This window comes from Elgaria multicarinata, chromosome 3 (assembly GCF_023053635.1).
Source record: "Elgaria multicarinata webbii isolate HBS135686 ecotype San Diego chromosome 3, rElgMul1.1.pri, whole genome shotgun sequence".
In the NCBI taxonomy this organism is placed as follows: domain Eukaryota; kingdom Metazoa; phylum Chordata; class Lepidosauria; order Squamata; family Anguidae; genus Elgaria; species Elgaria multicarinata.
Genome location: NC_086173.1, coordinates 89712994 through 89734009, shown reverse-complemented (window position 1 = coordinate 89734009; position 21016 = coordinate 89712994). Strand labels below are relative to the sequence as shown.

Below are 21016 nucleotides of genomic sequence, written 5' to 3'. Positions count from 1 at the left end.
TGCATCTGGAATGTTCACCTTCTGCTCTGTCATTTCAGTCATGACAACCTGGAAACTGGATAACTAAGCTTCAGCCATGGATGGCAAAGGACCTTATCGTATCTACGACCCTGGTGGGGGGACACAGGAGGAAGCATCAGCTGCCTTCGAACGGCTGGTGGAAGAAAATACCAGGCTGAACAAGAAGATGCAGGGGATTAAATCTTTAGGTAATAATGAGGATGAAATGAAAGCTGAGCAGTATGATTCACTTGCTGTTGAGCCTTTGCAATTGAGCATGTGACAAGTTGCAGAAAAGCTGCTTGTATTTTCATCCAAAGCAGCAAAAACTCTAAAGGACTGTGGCACCATGGAGTTTAATTTGATGCCGCATATGAGCTTCCAGAGGGGGGAGGCCACTCGGCTAGTGGTGGTGGTACAAACAAATGGGTTGGGTTGCTATGAAGAACAATGTTGTGAGAACAAAAGTGAACAAATGTAAGGAGTGGGAAGAAAAGGAACTCTAAGGGATAGTGTGTGAATTCTATTCTAAGAATTTGCTTTAAAACATTAAAGCCCAAAAGGCCTGATATGGACATGCTGCCTTCTGTGTGCTGCATCCCCCCCCCACAAAAACTCTACCCTGATTGATTTGATTTGTACCATGCCTTTCTACCAAGAATATGGCACTCATTTTGTCACCCTTACCTGTGCTGATGCTCCATGCCATTGCTCTTACTATATATAGCATCTTGCATTGTGCCTGCATGTCACCAGTTATGTGTACCAGGTGCTGCTGTACGCTACTGGGTGGCTAGATCCTTTGCATACCAGGAAATGGGTTTAAGGGGGGAAATGTAAAAAAATCAACAGATGACCCAATCCAATTCAAATTTGGTATGCTTAAAGCTCTCCTTAATATCTATTACTGTGCCAAGTTTGATGTATTTATCCTTAAAGCTTATGCAGATGTAAGCATTTGTTTAATTTTTCTTCAAATCCTGCTCCTGCGTCCCAGTGGCTGCTCGGAAAACAACAAATAATACGTTCGAAAACTAGTAGCAAAATACCGCGAGGCTTTTGCCATTGAAGCACAATTAAAGCAGGATGCATGGGAGTACTTCACAATAAAAGCAGATTATAAGCTGGAAAACTTCAGAGTCCTTTGCACGCAATTCGCAGTGATTGCACAGTATAACGCTGGTGTGATAAAGCTCTCACTCAGTTGCTCAAGACCAGGTCTTTGTGCATCTCTACTGGCCACTTTGAAAGTTTTGTGTTAGAATCCCTGATATGTAGTAACTCAGATGTAGGTTTGTATTGTATGCACAGTGTATGGTTTAGGGTGTGCAGTAGATAACTGACTCTGCTGCCTTCCCCTACCCCTAATTTGCATCTGGCTCTAATTGCTTCTAGTATAAACAACAACAATGATGGCCCTGTTCAAACAATAACACTAAACCATGCTGCTTAACCACAAAATGGTTAATGGAATGCATTAAGGTTAATGCATTCTGTTAACCATCTTGTGGTTAAGCAGCATGGTTTAGCAAGTTGTCTGAACGGGGCCAATAAGTAGATCCCTCAAGCCCAAAGTCTGCCTAGCCCAAGTATACACCAGCGCTTGTGCACACATGGCCTGTGCATGTGGCAGGGACCTTCATATATGTTACGGCAGGCAGTGTAAGCAATGGAGAGATGGGCTTTTCAGCAGTGCTGCCCGTACTCAGTGCTACATTTTCACTGGCCCTGAAAGCTGCAGCATTGCATGCTGAACAATTTACTCTCTGTAGTCAGATAGCTACTTCTAACCTCTTTCAAATGCTGAAAAACGCTCTTGGATTATCTGTGTTAATAAATTCCAACTCTGCAGTGTTACATTCTAGCGATGAGCTTCTGTGTTTATGTTTTGGACAGATGGAGTCTAGGATCGAAGGCAGGTATTAGGAATTACTTCTATTAAACCTCTTTTTTTTTAAAGGAGGTAATTAATTCATGCTGTCTAGCTTGAGGGCGAGTTCTTTGTGACTGCAAAGCTATTCACCGATGTATATTAAGTCTTAATTGCTTTTTATATAGAAGTCTTTCATGATTTGGAATTTAATTCTGTGTGTTTGGGTTCCTTTAAAATCTTGATAGTGATACATATCTTAGCAAGCCTAAAAGTATTGGCATTGAATCTGAAGTGTGCATGTGCGTGACTGAAGTGCTCACTTACATGCATACAAGGGAAAACATCGGTGCTAAACTGGAGCAGCTTCATGCATTACCTTTTTGCTACAGATGGGATGATCTCTGCTCTTGACTTGGGCTGCCTAATCCATGTACTCCATGCAAAAGTTGATTTGACTGCTGTGTTTCATCCACAGTGATGTAAATGCCTTTTTTCCTCTGTGCAGAGATCATCTCTGTGTATGGGGGGCAGGGGTGGGGGAGTCATATATGAAGGTGCTGAACCTCAGATCTATGGGTCGAATCCAGCCCAACTGGAGTCCCCAGGTGGCCGTGCTCCCTTTCCCCCAGATGCTGAATTTTTGGTGGTTTCCCAGCTTTTGAGTAGCCCCCCACTCCAATTCTAAAAAGGTAAAGTGCCTGTCCTAATGCTCAGTTACTGGCAGTGAGATCTTTCATCTACAACATGCTGCTATTTTTTTTAGCCCTGCTCCCTTTTCCTTTGTTTCCCCCCCACACACTGCTGTCACTTTTTCCTTTGGTCCTGCCCACCACTGTAACACGCCCCCTCAAGCGTCTCCCAAAATTGAACTTGGCCCTTCAACTGATAGAGGTTCAACACCCTTAATATATGCCATAGTCATTAGAATTGAAACACAGTCCAATAAGGCTAGGATTGTAAGTGGCTTATAGACTAGATAACTGTGCTGGATGTGCTGCTGGAAAGAGCGGTGATGTATATACAAGGGAGCGTTCAATCATGCCCTTGTTGTTTTGCCAGGGGAGCTATTGGAAGAGTCTCAGTTAGAAGCGTCCAGATTGCGTCAGAAAGTGGAGGACCTAGTGAAGGACAATGAAACGCTAAGGTCGACCTCCTCTCTTGACAAACTTGCTGAAATAGCAGGTACGCGCATGAAAGGATCATCCGCTCCGCATCTGCCTGTGCTTTGATGGACCCAGATTTGTGTATATATGCAGGGGTGGGCGAGTGTGACATTTGGGGGGGGGGGATGAGGAATTGTGCACAGGAGGAAGAATAAGCCCACAGTGATGTCTTTGGCTGCCTTGTGTGGATGTACCAAAAAGTTTAAACAGCTCACCCCAAACACCGCGTCATGTGAAGAAGAGTTGGCCATAATAGGAAAGCTTGCAGAAATTGTCCAAGAGCAAAGAAAGCTACTTCTGACATAAGAGATTGGTATCTCTCTCTCCCCCCCAACCCATCTACAGTTTCTGGGATACAGCAAGTCATTGTTGGTGACTGTAGCTCAGTGGCAGAGCATACACTTTGCATGTAGGAGACCACTGTCACCTCCAATGAAGGCAAACAAACAAGCAAATTCTGGTAGCTTGGTGATGGTAGTACCATTTTTTTTTTAAAAAAAGGCTCACCATCCATAAAGGGAATTGAATTCTAGACACACAACTAATGCTCCACGAATACAGGTTATCCAAGTACAAAGTTCAGGTGTGGCACACTACTTGTGAATGGCATTGAAGTGGCCATTCCCTCCCCTTACAGCAGGGGTGCAGCACCTCAGACCTAGAGGCCAAATCCGGAACTTCAGGGTTGCCCAGGAGGCCACACACCCTTCTGCTGCCCCACCCCCTTACCCCTGACCATCAGTTGTTTGGTACATTCCCAGCTTTGGTGCATTTTTCCCTATTCTAAAAGGTTGAAAGGCCTCTCCTAAAGTTCAATTAATTATTGGCAGTAAGAGCTTTTCAGCTAACGATGCTTGTATTTTTGGTATTTTGGCCCTGCCTACAGTGGAAGGCGCCCCCTGGCAGCTTCTTTGAAATGGGCGGCTCTTGGGCTGAAAGAGGTTCAATACCCCTTACCTACAGTGTACCTGAAAGCAGTAAATGGGAAAGGATTAGCACCTCACATCTGTGTTATATTGTAGGAAAGCAGCCATTAATATGTGTCTGTGACATCTGCAATTGATCTGCTGTGCATGTAATTTGAACCGGAGAATCTACACTGAAATATGAAAAGCAACCATTTACACTGGCCTAGGGGTCTGGGGGCGAGGGCAGAATTGCCTGTCTAGGGGGGAGGGCAGAATTGTTTATGGTTTTATTTTGCTTCAGCTTTCTGCCCTGGGAACCATTGGCTGCCTGTTAATTCCTGTTAATTAGCAGCTACACTTCGCTGTGTACACGACGTGCACACATACGATCATTTGGTAGATTGCAGTCTAGGTTACTAACAGTCATGATTAGAGCTGTGCACAAATGGCTTCTAAAAATTCTTCACCCTATTTGTGGGCAGAGAAATTGGGCGAACAGGGACAATTTCAATTAATTTCTCCAGTGGAAGGAGGACTTCTCAACAGTTTCTCACAGGTAGTGCTCACCATAGGCAGGGGTTGAAGCACCACTTATTTATTTATTTATTTGTAAGATGTTTTAGTTGGCAGACTGGCTCCTATTAATTGTGTTGGCAGACTGGCCTCTATTTTGCATCCAACACAATGCAGGTGTGAGGGGGGAGTGTTGTGTCCCGTTCCAAGGCAGAGGTGGAGCTAGTGCTGAGTCAATGTGTCCTCCAATTTTCTGAAAGTTTTCTTCCCCTGTGAAAGAGGCTTGTGTTGTTCTGCCTCATTCACAGGGTGTTTTATATTTTTATTTTTGTGAGGTTTTTGAGCTACCTAGTCACTGCGCGGTGGCCAAGGGTGCTGTTGTGTGTCTTCTTTCTGTTACACATCTCTCCATTGCTCTATGAGAAGAATTACCTCATAATGTCTTCCCCTGAGCGGGAAGTGTGGGAAGCCAAGGAGGCGATAGGCTGTGAGAGAGATGATTGTACAGTGAAAGACAGAGCTATCACACACACTCCTTGGCTAACTCTGAAGTAAGGTAAGTACAAGAAACCCAAACCCAGCCCATGATAATTTCTCCAAAATATTCTTCTCTGTTGAATTTCTTTTTGAAAGCAAATTCTTTTCTATCAGATTGAATGGGAATGGTTGAAACAAGGTGAGATAAATTTTCAGTACAGCACTAGTAATTATAGTACAGGAACCTTTGAATTCCATTTCTTTCTTGTGTTGATACAAATACAGATTTCTCAATAAAATTCAAGTGCCCACATATTCAAAAGCAACTAAAAGCATTTCTCGTTATTCTAAAAGAGGGTATTGCTAAATCCATTTTCTCACCAAAACATCTTTATAGAGCTGTTTGGTGGTATCACAGGCAAGATGCTTTGATATCAAAGAAGCTACCAGACCTCCAAAAAAGATAATATTGATATAGTTACTAAAATATTACCTCGTTGTTAATGCTAATTTCTGTCCTATAAAGCTGGGCTCAAAATCTTGACCTTTAAAAGAACCCCATGTGATTAAAAACATACCATAAAAGACTCAAATGCACTCCTTTCAGGTCAGGTAAGATTAATTTTGAATTATATCTTTGAGAAAGCTTCTTTTTTTTTTTTACTCAAAGTAAACTAATTAAACCAAATCACATCTGTTTGTCTAGACATCTGCATGTCAAGTTTTTTCTTGCTTGTACCTCATGTTACTTTTTTTGCTCATTAATTAATAAGTGTAAACTTTAAGTACACTTTTATCCTTGCAAAATTCAGTTTCCTCCCTCCTCATCCCTTCCATAACTCTTTTCATCTTTTCAGCATTTGTTTTTGGATTATCCAACCTGCCTTGCCAGTTCAGTTTTGTATCGGTTAACTAAAGCAGGGGTGGGGAGAAGGTGGATCTCTAGATGTTTGGGACTTAGCTCCCAACATTCTCAATCATTGGCCGTGCTGGCAGGAGCTTATCAGCACTGAAGTTCAAACCATCTGGAGATCTACCTTCTGCCCACCCCTGATCAAAAGTTCATTATGAAGTTGCTTTGCGTCTTCCCTATTAGTACTAGTTCTCTCATTATTTATTGAATTGTCTGGATTCTTTGTGACTTTTTAGGCCACATGCCCAATTACCCAGGGCAGACTTCCTCAGCCTGGTGCCCTCCAGATGCTTTGGGCTTCAACTCACAGCAGCCCTAGTCAGCATACCAATTGTCAGGACTTTTGGGAGTTGTAGTCCAAAACATCTGGAGGGCACCAGGTTGGAGAATGCTGCAGCGCCAAGACAAGACAGCTTTCACTTTTGTGTGTGTGTGGGAGACTAGTCACTTCCTTCAGTAATCATGTTGAACATATTAAAGATTGTGATGCCAACCTTTTTGTGTTTTCGTTTTTTGTGCTAGATCCATGGCTTACTTCTTAGTTTGGTTTCTTTCTTGGTTTCAGAGCTAGCTCATAAACCTTTTAAAATGTTTAAATGAATCCCTGTATGCTGATGAGCGCAACAACATGTAAAGAGGTTTCTGTTGCTTTATCTAGCTTGACCTTTGCTATTAAAGGATAACTGATAAAGAAAGTGTAACCAGAGCTAGTCATTTTGGGCAGCAAAATTCCCTGTCTCCTGGCACTAAGGACCTTGGTCCTTAATTAAAACAATTGAGATTATAAATTGGATAATATACTGTAATCTGTTGCATGGAGGATGGTCCATCGCATCCTAAGTGCATCGCATCCTGAAAGGGATTTTACGGGATTATCCTCAGGTTGCTTTCCATGCATACATTCATGATTTTACAGTTTTGTGATTATTACTATTGGTGACTTGAGATGAGCAAATTGAATGCATGGCTTTCCTTCACTTCATGTAAAATTCTTTGCTCGTATCTATATTATTGTTTATGTGGCCTGTCGTCACAATTGTGAAGATCATTCAGATGGCTGGGCCAACTTAGCCTGGTCAGGTCCATTTTTGTATGCATTTGGGTATGTGTTTTGAGCCGGGAACTGCATCTCAACATTCGGAGAAGAGTCTGAAAGATAACTACATGTGGCTCGTGGGTATTGTCCAATGCTGCTGCTCTGTGTACTCCATTGACATAATGTGAGCTTAAACAGCCTTTAGCGCAAAGCCATGGCAGGTTTCCCCAGAAACCCCTACAGCCCGGCATATGCTATCTGCATCGTATTAGAGGTTGCTTGCGCTTGTGTTACATCAATGGAGTACGCAAAACAGCAGCATTGGCTATTGCCCTTGGTCAGTGTATTTAAAAATGTAGACCAAATAAAATCCTCGATCATCCCTAGGACTTTGTAGCAGTGCTTTGTTAGAACATCCCATAGGACAGTAGTTTTAAAAAAACTCCCCCCCCCCCCGAGAATCCTGGAATTCCTTAATGGGTTGACAGGTTTTCCTGAAAGTCAGCTTACCAATCATGGTTGATTTTTCTTTGTAATGTGCACCTGCAAGATTCTGCTGGGTACCTTTTGCGCCATTCACACAAGGAAATGAGGAAGCCCATTAGGCTTAATCAGCCCTCTCTGTGAGGGACCATCTTTTTCCATACTTCCTCTATACACAATGGTTAGTTTAGTTGTTGCATAGGGTATTGCTTCTTACTGTGTGAGTGCAATTGTAACTGGGAATAGGACAATGTCAGTGGTGGCATGTGCATTGTGGAACCTCCTCCTAAAGGAGATCACCAGGTCTTCTCCATCAAAATCTTCAAGCAATCAGGCCCACTTGCATTGGCTGCCTGTATGTTTCTGAGTGCAATTCAAGGTGCTGATTTTAACCCATAAAGCCTTACACGGCTTGGAATCGCAATACCTAACAGAATGCCTCTCCTGACCTAAATCTACCAGGACACTACTATTGACATCTGGGACCATCCTCCAAGTATTTCCTCTGAGGGAGGCTCAGAGGCTGGCAACAAGGGAGAGGACCTTCTTAGTGGTGGCCTCCAGACTATGCAATCATCTCTCTGCTGAGACTCAACTGGTGGCAACACTGCCATCTTTTTTGGCACCAGGTTAAGACCACTGAGAGCCAGTGTGGTGTAGTTTTCAGAATGTTAGACTGGTAGTTGGGAGATCTGGGTTCTAGTCCCCAGTCAGCCATGGAAACTCACTGGGTGATTTTGGGCCAGTCACAGACTCTCAGCCCAATCTACCCCACAGGGTTGTTGTTGGGAGGATAAAATGGAGAGGAGGAGGATGTACACTGCTTTGGGTTCCTTGGAGGAAAAATGGTGAGATATAAATGTAATAAATAAATACTCACAGGTATTTAATGGCATATGATGGGGCATTTATGTCAGCTATCTTGAACAGGTCTGTTATTGAAATTGTTTTAGTTGTTTAAATTGCTTTTCATTTTGTAAATTAACTTTAGATTATGTTTTATTATCGTGTAATGTTTATATAATGCTGTGATTTGTAATTTTTGCAATTTGTTTTGAACCGTCCAGAGAGCTTCGGCTGTTGGTTGGTATAGAAATCACACACACACACACACACACACACACACACACACACACACACACTTTTTGAAGCAAAAATTTCTAACACATAGAACGTGGTTGAGAGCCTTGAATTTGTGTTATTTTTAAGTTCTGGTCTTCCTGTTCTGTTTCTTTGGCTTGTATTAACTGGGTCTTGCATGTTCTTACGTTTTGTTGTAAGCTGCTTTGTGGGCCGTATGGTCAGAAAGCAGGTTGTGTGTATGTATAAATAGTGTATAAATAGATGGATTGGTTGAAGCTTTAGCAGCTTCTAGAGCTGGAGAGATGTTTTGGTAAAGCTTGCTCACTTCTTTTGTAGCTTTTCCTCTTTGCGAAAACACAGAATCCGTGCATATTAACCAAATGGTTTGAAAGCATTTTGCTTCTGCAGCATGACTCCCACCTACCCACCCCACACACTTCCGAGACTATGTGCTTTGGGAGGAGGTGCCATCACTCTGTGAAGAAAGTCCCAGTTTCAGTCCCTGGCATCTCCAGAGCTAGATCTATACCTTATGTCAAATCATTATGATCCCATCATGGTAAAGCCTGTGCATTTATACCTCATAGGACACAGAATGACATTTGTTGGATAATGTGGAAAAAACAGGGAATAAGACTATGAAAGTGGTGTATGGAATGTGTGCACCAATCGTTATCAGTGTACTTCAATACCGCTATAAAGCAACAGTATGGATCTAGTCCAGTTCAAACATCGGGTGACAGAAGAGCCCGCCCCCCTCTCTCTCTCTCTGGCCTGGAGACCCTGGAGAGCTACTGCTACTCAGAGTAGACATTACAAGGTTTGCTGAACAAGTTGCCCACCCTTGTAGAACAAGGGTGCTGAACCTCTTTCAGCCAGGGGCTGAGTTCAGTTCCAAAGAAGCTCTCGGGGGGCGCATGGGGGGCAGGGCTGAAGGCAAAACGGGTCAGAGCCAAAGGCAATAGGGGGTGAGGTGAAAATGCCAGCCTGTTTTAGTGTCAAGCTCTTCCTGCCAGTCACTAAGCCTGAGGAGAGTCATTTCAGAATTGGGAAAAAGCTAGGAAACCCCCAAACAATGGGCTGTCAGGGGAAGAGGGTGTGGCCATCTGGTGACCCCGGTAGGCCCTATTGGGACCCCGGACAGGCCAGATTTGGCCCACAGGCCTGAGGTTCCACACCTCTGGGCTAGAGGACAGCTTCCACTGTCTCCTCCTTCAGTGCTGGAGCACATGTTGTCTTCTCAGACTCAAAAAGTGGGGGGGGGAGGGGGAGAAGAGCAAACAGCACAGCTATCCTCTCACTGCGGCCTTTGCCACTACATGAGAAAGTGTTCCAATCGTGATACGGGCCTGCTGGGTTCCAGAGCATGTTGGGCCTGCTTCAGGCTGTTGGAATTTTCCTTTCAAAGGCCACAAATTGTCTACTACTTACCATACCATACCATACATCTTTATTACGATCCATAGATCCATTGTTTATTACTTTTGACCGCTGTTGGGGGTGCCATTTGGGTTTTCTGCCTCAGGCACCAAAGTGCCCGAGGCCAACTCTTTGGAAAGGGATAGAGCTGTGTGGGAGTGTAGCGCACAGGATAAAATGCACTTGGGACATGCTTGAAAGATCCGTGTGGGGGAAAGCCCTGGAGGCAGCCTCTGTGAACTCAGAAAATGTGACCATCGGTATATGATTGTATACTAACGCACGTTTCTTTAGAAATGTGGCGAGTAACCCTCCCCCCCCCCCCCGGCCCCTTTGAGAGCTAAATGGAAAAGCTGAGGGGTGATTTTGATCTTTCAGTATTACAATGTGCTGAGCCCAGGAGGAAAGGGGGAAATTCCAGCTGACGCCAATCAAAGGCTGCTTTATACACATTTGCATCGCACACCAAACATTGCCTGAATCATGTCCCCAGAGATCAGCCACTGGGAAAGATAAAGAGTTTGGCATGGGGAGCTCTCTCTCTCTCTCTCTCTCTTTTATTAAAGTCTCTGTGTTGGGACTCTGGAACTGGCTAAAACAAGAAGGGCGAAAGGCAAGTGCTCTGACTTTAGACCCTTTGACATATATATTTTGTTTGTATCTACATAGTTAATTTGTTTGACCCGTACCGCATGGAGCCAGCTAAGTTCAAGATATGGTTGCTACAAGGTTGAGTTCTCTACTATTAAAAAAATCCCCAGAATCTATTTCCTGTTAATGAAGGGGGTAAGATTTCCATCCTGGCCAACCATCTTACTCCCCTCACCCCTCTCTTATCTTTCTCATTCCTTTATTCTTTCGCTGCAGAGTCAGATCTCTGAGATGAGAAATGTTCGCTTCTCTTCCTTTACAGGAGGGATCCCAGATCTCTGTTCTTCCCCAGAGGTTTCATGTGAAGATCTGAAGGAGCTGGAAAAAGCCACACAGAAGCCATCCTCCAGTGTAAGAAAACATTTTTGATCTTGACTATTATTAGTTGTGGTCTTATAAATACCCAGTGGCACATTTTTGCATAAATAGCATGCATAAAATTGGGCTGAGAGAATGCTAAATGATCCCTGAAAGAAAGAGCCCAACAAATAAGAACTGTTTCTTCCACTGAGCGTTTGAAGAATATGCTTTTTAAGAGTATCTGTGTCCTCTGAACTGCAAAAGTGCTATGGATTGCTGGGGCTCTTTTAAGAGCTACCTGCTTTACAACCTCATTCTTCCTCCTAACTACTCTGAGAGGTGGGTCGTTTTATAATTTCTATTTGACTGATGGAGAACTGGGGCTGAAAGAGTGATTTGTCCAAAGCTACTCATTGATAGCCACAATAATAATAATAATAATAATAATAATAATAATAATAATAATAGTAATTTCTTACCCGCCTCTCCATTTTGATTGAGGTGGGGAACAACAGTAAGTATAACAGTAGGTCCAAGGTTAATGCTTTAGCTCCTGTTTCAAGCTGTATTTACTTACGTCTCACAGGTCCATGCCATGCTTGATAGGTTGTCTCTAAACTGCCTAGATTTGATGGATGTCACATACTACAAAGGGATGTCTCTCACCCCAGCCTTTATTACTGCCAGGTAATAAAACTGGGGTTGTATTTTGAATACTATCTGAGAGCATTGTAGCTATATCTCACTCTGTAGCATGAAAAACCTAATAGTTATTAGGTAGATCCTGATCTTCACTCTCTAGCTTGGCGGGTAAAATGTTACCTCTGATCTTTTTTGAGATCAGAGAAATATACATCATTTTAAAACCGCAGTTCAATCCATTGAAAGATACAGTCGCTCCCCCTAAGACTGAACTCCGTGCCCTGTGCTGACAGGATTGGAGCAAAAAAAGGGCCACTGAGAAACATGGGGGAGGTATCAGCATGCTTGTGGGGAACCCCAAGGTTTGCGAAAGTGCCAAATAGGCTTTCTAACACACCCACCAATAGTTCAGTGACGACTGATAACCCTCCAGGAATCACATAATGCAGATTGTCAGTTGGAAAAGAATAATGGAAAACCAGGGGGCAGGGAGGAAATGGAAGAAGGTGCTTGAACCACTTATAGTTTATAATATCCTGGAGTGGGTCATAACTAGCTGACAGGGACCCTGTAACAGAAGCGCTTCAGTTAGGAGGTGAAGATTATTATTATTATTATTATTATTATTTATTTATTTAGCACCATCAGTGTACATGGTGCTGTACAGATGTAGTGCAACTTTTTGTTGCAGGTCCCACATTCGTCAAAGCAATGTGCTCACCAGCATACATAGCCTTAAAAACACTGTTAAACGAAATAATACATTTCTCCTCACTCTTATTTGACTGTGTGAGAATCAGTGGAATTTAGAATATTTGACTCCCCACTTTTTCCTTTCTTTATTCTTTTTAAATCTCAACAGGGATCATCCTCTGAATTCGAAATTGTTGGTGCTGAAGAGAAGAAGTCCTCTCAAGGGAGCAGCAGAAAATCTGTAAGTGGATCTAAAAAAACTGTGTTTAAGCTCAAATGAAAAAGAAGAAAAAGTTGGTGGCACAAAACTGCCAGATAATGGCCAGAACCTCAGTTATGTATGATATTTTCCATGATTGTGGTGGCTTTTTTAATAATCTTTATGTGCAGTATTACAGAAGGTAACAGGGACAGGTAGGTAAGGAGCCATGCAGAGGAAGAAAAACAAACCCCAGGCAGGCTTTATTGTTAGTGTTTATTTATATTGCACCATATAGCACTGAGGTGTTTGCAATCAAATATTTGATAGTGGTGGACAAAAGGAGAGGGCAAGAGAGAGGCGTATATTTGGCTTCAGTTCAGCTGTGGAGCAAACTACATGGGAATCTCCATGCCCAAACTGTTGCTCCCACAGTATTGTCTTTCTGTTTTTAACCGAAAGCTGTAGTGATGGTGGCGGGTGCATAACCTGGAGCCAAAAATCTTGTGGGAACAGAGGAACGCTTAATCTTTTCCCCATGGGGCGCTGTTCCTATCTGACCTGCCACTCCAGCTGCTTTTTGCACATCTGGGGGGAAAGGTGCAAGAGGACGCTGACCTTTTTCTCATTGGGACAAAAATCACCTGGGGGAGAGGATTGGGCAATTTTGATGGCGGGAGGTGGGTTGGGCTCACGAGAGAGAGAGAGAGAGAGAGAGAGAGAGAGAGAGAGAGAGAGAGCGCACAAGTTTCATGTTACCTCCTCCTTCTATGATCTTCTGCTCTGGATCTCCCCGTTCCCTGATGCTTTGGGTTTTAGAAAGAACATTCCCTGAACTGAGCACAGTGCAGAGTTTGTCCTTAAGGAGGAGGTTTTCTAGGGATATAGTTGGACCACCAGCTGAGTCTCTTTGTCCCAGGTGCACTGCCACCCAAAGAGGCTATGACCGCACGAATCAGGCACGTGCCATGCGATTTCATCAGTTGGCCCCTTTCCCAGAACAAGCTTATGGGAACAATCTGGCCAAGATACGAGAAGAGTATCTAAAAGTGCTTCTGTCAAGAGGTTTTGGTGTGTGTGTTTTCTTGCTCGCATACGCAAAGTTGCGTGCGTCCTGGCTACTTCCTTATCCCAGCACAGCAGTGTCTATCTGCAAGCCTGGGCAGTCGTCCAGAAGAATGGCAGAGAATGAACGCCTCCTGCTGCGTCAGGTACAATGCTGTAGCATTTCTCAAGAAAGCTGGCTGGGAAAACCCAAAGGGCTGAGATTGACCAGAGCAATCAAGCAAAGCCTTTTAACCCTTGGAACCCTGGTCCTTGAACCAAATGGAATGGAGCCCCTAAAAGAAAGAAAGAAAGAAGTTGCATCTTTTTTTTAAAGCATCTGCATCTCTGAAGATTTCACAATCACTAATGCACTAAATGTGGCTGAGAATGGCCGCTGTTCTCTGCTTCTTATTGGCAAGGAGCTCCAGAGGTTTAAAGAGATCCCAGGGGTGTCTTCAAAGTTAGCTGTCTGTTCACTTCTTGAACTTGCCTATCTACCTAACAACCTCTCCCAGCTTGGTGCCTTCCAGATGCCGTGGACTACAACTCCCATTGTCTCCAGCCAGCATGGCCAGTGATCATGCTGGCTGGGAGAGATGGGAGTTGTGGTCCTAACACATCTGGAGGGCACCAGAGGCTGATTGATACTGAAAAGCAGAGGCCGGGATTCTGAGTTTATTTGTGCAGGTGGGAACGTCCTCTGGGCAGAGTTCCACCCATAGACAGTCCCACCAGCAGAAGTGTTGGGGAGGCAATTTTCACTTATTCCCCCCCTTTCTCCTGAAGCTTTTTCTGCCCATGTAAGTCTACTCTGGAGAACTAGAGGACCCTCTGCAACATTGGAGGGGAATGCAATAAGCAAAAGCAGCCTTCCCCCTTCTCTTCCGCCAGCAGCATTCTCCACTGGGTCTCAGTCCCACCTGTGAGTGGAAGGGCTCCTTCCTTTCATGTACAGCATCTAAGCCATAAAACCAAACACAGAAGCTGGCCCACTTCCAAACAACTGGTACCCACAAATAACTCAGACTTGTTCATTCAGGGCTGTGAGTTCCCCTTATTTTATCTCTTCAATCCATCTTATAATTGGAAAAGGCCAATGCCAGAGCAAGAATGTTAACCCAAATCAGCTCCCTGTGCTAACCATGATGGGGAGGGCTGGGTGGGAGATGGGCCTCTTCCCCTGGGGGCATATTAACAATAGCTGTTTCTTAGCCAGGATCCATCCCTCTTACCCTAGCTGGTGTTTTTGTTCCCACAGCCAAGCCCTACCTCTTTGGTATTGCCCATGTCTTCCCTGGGGCTGTGACGCACAGAAAGGGGGAATCCTGACTTGGCTATTCTAAAGCTGTCACAGAGCAAGTCTTTTCATGCTTTGCTGTTGAGTGAGCATGAGTGAGGCAAGAGAAACAGAAGGTTAAAGGAAGCAAGGATCGTAGTTACATAAGAATACAACATGTCCACTCTTTGAGATTTGGGGAAGGTGTGGCCCAGGTAAGGCGTCAGAGCTCTAGGAACTAGGTGGGGCTAATAGCCCTGAGTAGGTCAAGCACACAATGGGGGGTGGTGCACTGTCAAAAGCTTGGCATGCTGTTCTTTGCCTGTAGAAACTGCTTGCTGGAGTTGAAGTTGTTAAAGAGCCTCACAGGAAGCTGCCTTATACTGAGTCAGACCCTTGGTCCATCTAGCCCAGTATCATTGACACTGACTGGCAGCACCAGCTCGCCAGGGTTTCAGGCAGGATTCTTTTTTAGCCCTACCTGGAGAAGCTGGGGATTGAACCTGGGACCTACTGCATGCCAAGCAGGTGCTCTACCACTGACCTACAATCCCTCCCTATAAACCTTCTCCCAAATAAACCAGTGTTGTGTCAGCCAAGGTGAGTCCTGCCACAGCCCTTGGCTAGCTTTTCTTCAGTGACTGCTTATTGTTAGCAGGGACAAGAGCTAACTCTTATATATCGCAAAGCATTATTAATTGCTCTGACAACCTATAAAAGTTGAGATGCCCAAAAGGTTTCACAATCCACCTTAGGTTGCCCAATTCTCTCTCTCTTTCTGTGTGTGTGTGTGTGTGTGTGTGTGTGTATTGGTTACCACACCTAAAAAAAAGATATTATAGAGCTGGAAAAAGTGCAGGAAAGGACAACTAAAATGATTAAGGGGTTGGAGCATCTCCCCTATGAGGGAAGGTTACAACAGCTGGGATTGTTTAGTTTGGAAAAAAAGGAGGCTAAGGGGAGACCTGATAGAGGTGTACAAAATTATGCATGGCGTGGAGAATATGGATAGGGAGACATTTTTCTCCTTCTCCCATACTAGAACCAGGGGTCATCCCATGAAGTGGATTTGTGGGATATTCAGGACAAATAAAAGGAAGTGTTTCTTCAGTGTTGGATAAACTCCCACAAGATGTAGTGATGGCCACCAATTTGGATGGCTTTAAAAGGGAGTTGGATAAATTCCAGGAGGAGAAGGCTATTAACGGCTACTAGTAAGAGGCAGTAAGCCTATATGTACCAGTTGTTGGGGAGCATGGGTGTGAGGGTGCTGTTGCACCATGTCCTGCTTTGTTTACCCCTGGCCAACAGCTGGTTGGCCACTGTGTAAACAGAGTGCTAGACTAGGATCCAGACCTTAAGCAAGGTGGTACGTAGAGACACTGACTCACTAGCAGTTTCTGCTCCCAAGTTGAGACTGCTTTGGCCTTGGGAAACATACAGGATTACTTTGAGTCACATGTAAGCCGTTCAGGTGTTGTTGGACTCCAATTCCCATCAGCCCCAGCCAGTGTGGCCAAAGGTCAGAATTGTGGTAGTTGTAGTCCCACAACATTTGGAGGGTCAAAGTTCCTCCACCCCTGATCTAAAGGGACCGAATGTTCCCCAGCAGTGTGGGAATAACAGCTTTGGGATCCTTGTTGAAACACAGCGATTATCTGTATCATGATAAGTTTTTATCTCTTCTTTTGTTTCATCTAAGGGTAGAAATGGGGTTCTGTTGTGTTGATAGTATCTTTGAAGCCATATGCTAGTTTTCTACATGGAATTCTTTTGCAGGATAGTATCTTTGAGATCATAAAGACTAAATCTATAAAGCTATTTATAGCTATTTAAATGTCAATATCTATAAAGCTATCAGGAGTCACAAAATTCTAGCACACATTTATTTATTTATTTTTATTTTATTTATTACATTTCTATACTGCCCAATAGCCAGAGCTCTCTGGGTGGTTCACAAAAATTAAAAACATTCAAAGTATAAAACAACAGTATAAAACCATAATATAAAATACAATATAAAAGCTCAACCAGATAAAAACAGCAGCAATGCAAAATTACAAATTTAAAACACCAAGTTAAAATTTATTTTTAGACTATTAAAATGCTGGGAGAATAAAAAGGTCTTCACCTGGCATCTAAAGGCATATAATGTAGGTGCCAAGCGAACCTCCTTAGGGAGCTCATTCCACAGCCGGGGTGCCACAGCAGAGAAGGCCCTCCTCCTGGTAGCCACATGATGCCTACAAAGCTCTGGCTCTTCAGTGTCAGTTGGACTTCTGGAAAGGAAACACACTTCTGGAAAGGCAAACCACTGCTCTGGGGTGCAATTTTTGTTAAAGTGCAGATGAAAAAGTTGTAAGACACTAGAACATCCTTCCCCAACCTGGTGCCCTCCAGATGTGTTGAACTGCCCTCCTCTAACCAGCATAGCTATTAGTCCTGTTGGCTGGGGCTGATGGAGGCTGTAGTCCAAGACATCTGGAGGGCACCAGTTGGAGAAGGCTGTTCTGGGAGAGCTAGTTCAAAAGTACAGTTACCTTTTTTGAAAATGGCTTAATGTTGGGATTCAGAACAAGATGAGGCAATAATGGCCTGGAATTGAACAGTTCTGCACCTCACGGTTTTGCCTCTTGTGTATTTCCCTTATGAGTCAGCAGCAAGAGAGATGGACAAAAGTCACTTGCAAGACAGGGATTTTTCTTCTTTCTGGACCAAGTTCATCTGGGCAAGTTCACAGAAAGGAGGAGAGAATGAGTCAGCGAGTCAGCCCCAGGCGAGAGGTGGTATTTCCCCACCTTTCACCTCCCGATGGGCTGTGTGTCAGGTGACTCTCTTAGCTGGCTCGAAGTCTAATCCATCCGTGCTGGCTGATAGGCGGCATGACAGCTGTTACCTGCTCTGGAAGGTTGGCCTCTCCATAGTGGCTTGTGTCGCCCGGGCAACCAAGCAATTAAGCCACCATAACAACCTAGGCCCAGGCGGGTGCTCCCAAACTGTTAGGTCAACGAGGGCGGCCTGTGAGCGGGCACGTAAGGACGAGGGTGTGGCTACGTATGTAAAGGGCAGGTGTGCTGTGAGCTGGGAACTAGTTGGCCCCTATGAAGGCAAATGCGTTTCAGCTGCAGAGCTTCTGGCACTGGAACCTGCATGCCCTGATCCTTTTGGTCTGAGAGTCGCCAGCGCAGCTACAGAGGTAATTATAGAAACCAGAGGACCAGGGGTATCTGTCTGAAAAGTAGGAAAGGGGGTGTTAGGTCTGAAAAGGGAGCTGGGCAGGGAGGAGGGGGAGACACAAGTTGGTGCAGGTTGCAGAGGTATCTTCTGTTAGCAGTGTGGAAATAGGGAGTGAAACTACTGTGAATCCTAGGTTCACCCAGAAGCATATGCCAGAGAGAGTTAATCTTTGCCTAGGTTGTTTTCCAGAAGTGGGCTTAATTTCTAGAAGGAGCAACCTCAAGACATCCACCGTACTGTCTACACAGGAAACCACTTTCCTTCATGAGGACAGGCTGCATTTGCTCAGTGGCAAAGGAAAGTCACTCTGACTATGATTAGAGGCTATTTACTTACCTATTTGCCCCATATATTTAGTACTTACTCCTAGTAACTGGAAATAGTTTCTGGAACTGAGCCTTGGCGGGGAGGGAAACCTGTTATGAATGATGCCCAGAGTACGTGTGAAAGGCTCCCAGCAGTGCATGGCAACGGGGAAACCAAGTACCAAGACTTTGCAGCCTCAGTGAACTCCTAGATTTCTACTCTGTGTGGATTCTTGTGTACTGAAGTGTCACAAAGAGCTTTTCAGTACTTCAAAGGGGCTTTTAACACAAATCTGTCGACTAGAGACTTGGAAAACCAAACTGCTGTGTGCTGCTGCCCTAGGTTCAGTGTTTAGAGCAGAGGCTTGGATTCTGCCAGTCCTTTTCCTTGGTCATAGCTGAGGTTTGGAATGGTCATTGAGAACAGGAGCTGGGAAATCATCATAGGGCGAAAGAGGCATGGGCACTGTAGTGCGTTCTTTTTGGAAACACAGAATACCTAGGACAACGCTATTGGATGGCTTTGAAAGGGGGTTAGATAAATTCCTGGAGGAGAAGGCTATCAATGGCTACTAGCCCGGATGGCTATGTGCTAACTCCAGTATCTGAGGCAGTAAGCCTGTGTGCACCAGTTGCTGGGGAACATGGGTGGGAGGGTGCTGTTGTACCCATGTTGGTCCCTGGTTGACAGAGTTCAACCTGTATGAACAGAGTTCTGGACTAGATGGACCCTCAGACTGATCCAGCATAGCATTTTCTATGTTCTAAAGTGCGCTATAGGTGCACAATACCTCTAGAATAGGTATTGGGACCAGGCTATCTGGAAGGCCGCTTTCTCTCATATGACCCTGCCCAGGTTTATAAGATCTTTAGAGGAGGTCCTTCTCTTGGGTCCAACGCCACCAGAGGCATGAGAGGACCTTCTCGGTGGCTGTTCGCAGGCTGTGGAACTCCCTGCTGTGGGAGTCTAGATTGGCCCCTTCTCTGTTGTCCTTCTTCCAGCAGGCAAAGGTGTTTATATTCAGGCAGGGCTTTGGCATGTTAGCTGGGCTGTTCCTAAAGGCAGGTTTAATTGGTTGGTGCTGTTTATTTCTTTTATTGTTGCGTTTTTAAGTTACTTGTTTTTTATGTGATGTTTTAATTTAGATTTTGGTTTTAATCTGGTTGTTATTGTTAGCCATCTTGGACACCATTTTTTGGCAGAAAGGCAGGCTATAAATTAAAAAGGTGAGCAAGCAAGCAGCCTCTTCAACTCGGTGCCCTCCAATGGACTTGCTGGCTGGGTATGATGAAGTTTGTGGTCCAGCAGATCAGGAGGGACTAAAAGTTGGCCCTGGCTTTGCTGCCCTGTTTTAAGTTTAAATTGAGCGTTCTTTGAATAGCCTTTGAAGCACAATTTAGTGTTTTGACTGGGAAAAGAGCATGGTTTGTACTGTGTACAGTTCTGGTCACACACACACACATGTGGATTCTTGTGTACTGTGTGTGTAAGAGATGTAGAAAAAGGCAACTGTAACAACCACAGGGTTGAAGTACATTCCCTGTGAGGAAAGGACTTGAGGACTTGTATTTTAGACAAAGGGAGACATAGTAGAGATTTCTAAAATTATGTGTGGAAAAAGTAGGTTGCTTTTTTCTTTCCTTTTTTTCTTGTTTAAAAAAACGCCTTTTTGGGGGAGAATCCCAGAAGGGGACCATGAAGGCGGGGAGGAGAGGTCTGACTCTTCCCTTTGGCTCCATATTCCTGTCCCCCAATGCAGCAAGTGCAACTTTCAGGGGCACCTGGCAGCTTCAGGGACAGATTTTGGGCCAGAAATCTTCCTGCCCCTGCCTTCCAGTATACTGCATTTCAATCTGGATTATCTTCCCCACTCTTTGCCACTGCTGTTTATTAAAAAAGAAAATGGCCCAGATACAATGGCAACATATTGCTGGTCCTGGCGCTAGGTTGAAAGAAGTTGAAGGTAGCCAGTTGCTTCCCTGACCCTGTCGAAGTCAAGCCCTGTCTTGTTATTCCTCCTGACCAGTTGATGTCTCTTGCAGGACCTAGAGAACGAGGACACCAACCTTATGCTCCACCTCCAGCGCTTGGAGAACACGCTCAGCCTCTTTGCTGAGGAGTCCGACAAAACTCAGCTCTTTGCCCATCTGGGGCGCATGGCTCTGGAGTTCAACCGCCTGGCCTCCAAGGTGCACAAGAACGAACAGAGGACTTCCATTCTTCAGGTCCGAGGGCTGCTGGTAGATGCGCATTGTTCATTTGCTTCTCCGTTGCCCTGAGCACTCACCTTCTTTGTCTCTTCTCTCTTTCCTTTCCCCTGAATCCCACTGAGTGGCTAAAACAGGTGTGGTGTGGCATGCAGTTAAAGTGCTCCCCAGGAAACAGGTGGCATGCACCTTGTCACAGCTTAAATGTGTTTACCATGTGCATTGGTCACTTTGTTTGCCCACATTGCCTCTGTTTTGGCCCTCAGGTTTTTCTATGATACCTCAGTCCTACTCCTTCCTACCCCCTTTTAAATGGCTACTTCAGTTTCATTATTCCCATAGGATAGATGTGACGTCTTGGCTGAGGTAGCAGTTTACCTGTGGCCATGCACTGAATTCACGGCTAAGATGAAGCTTTAACTGGGACTTATGGATCTTAAACACTATGTCATACCAGTGCCGATAGCAATAGCTAAGTCCTCTTGGATATGGGTTTCAAATTGTGCCATTGCCGGTATCAGCATGCCGAGTGCTCTCCTTGTACGCGAAAGCCAGAAATCCCACAGGCAACTATTGATCTTATAAGGCTC

At 44.5% G+C, this 21016-nt stretch overlaps 1 protein-coding gene across 6 annotated transcripts in view; it reads left to right on the top strand.

Annotated features, from left to right (window-relative positions):
- TNIP1 (TNFAIP3 interacting protein 1) overlaps positions 1 to 21016 on the top strand; it is a 71095-nt gene that overhangs the window by 34166 nt on the left and 15913 nt on the right. For 4 of the 6 annotated variants that reach the window (XM_063120870.1, XM_063120871.1, XM_063120872.1 and 1 more), the window contains exons 2-6: positions 39 to 209; positions 2933 to 3055; positions 10782 to 10870; positions 12324 to 12395; positions 20262 to 20459. In XM_063120870.1, the coding sequence (XP_062976940.1) occupies positions 77 to 209; positions 2933 to 3055; positions 10782 to 10870; positions 12324 to 12395; positions 20262 to 20459 (615 nt within the window). In that variant the 5' untranslated portion in view covers positions 39 to 76. The remainder of the gene's footprint in view (positions 1 to 38; positions 210 to 2932; positions 3056 to 10781; positions 10871 to 12323; positions 12396 to 20261; positions 20460 to 21016) is intronic. The other 2 variants (XM_063120873.1, XM_063120875.1) reach the window with 2 other exon arrangements.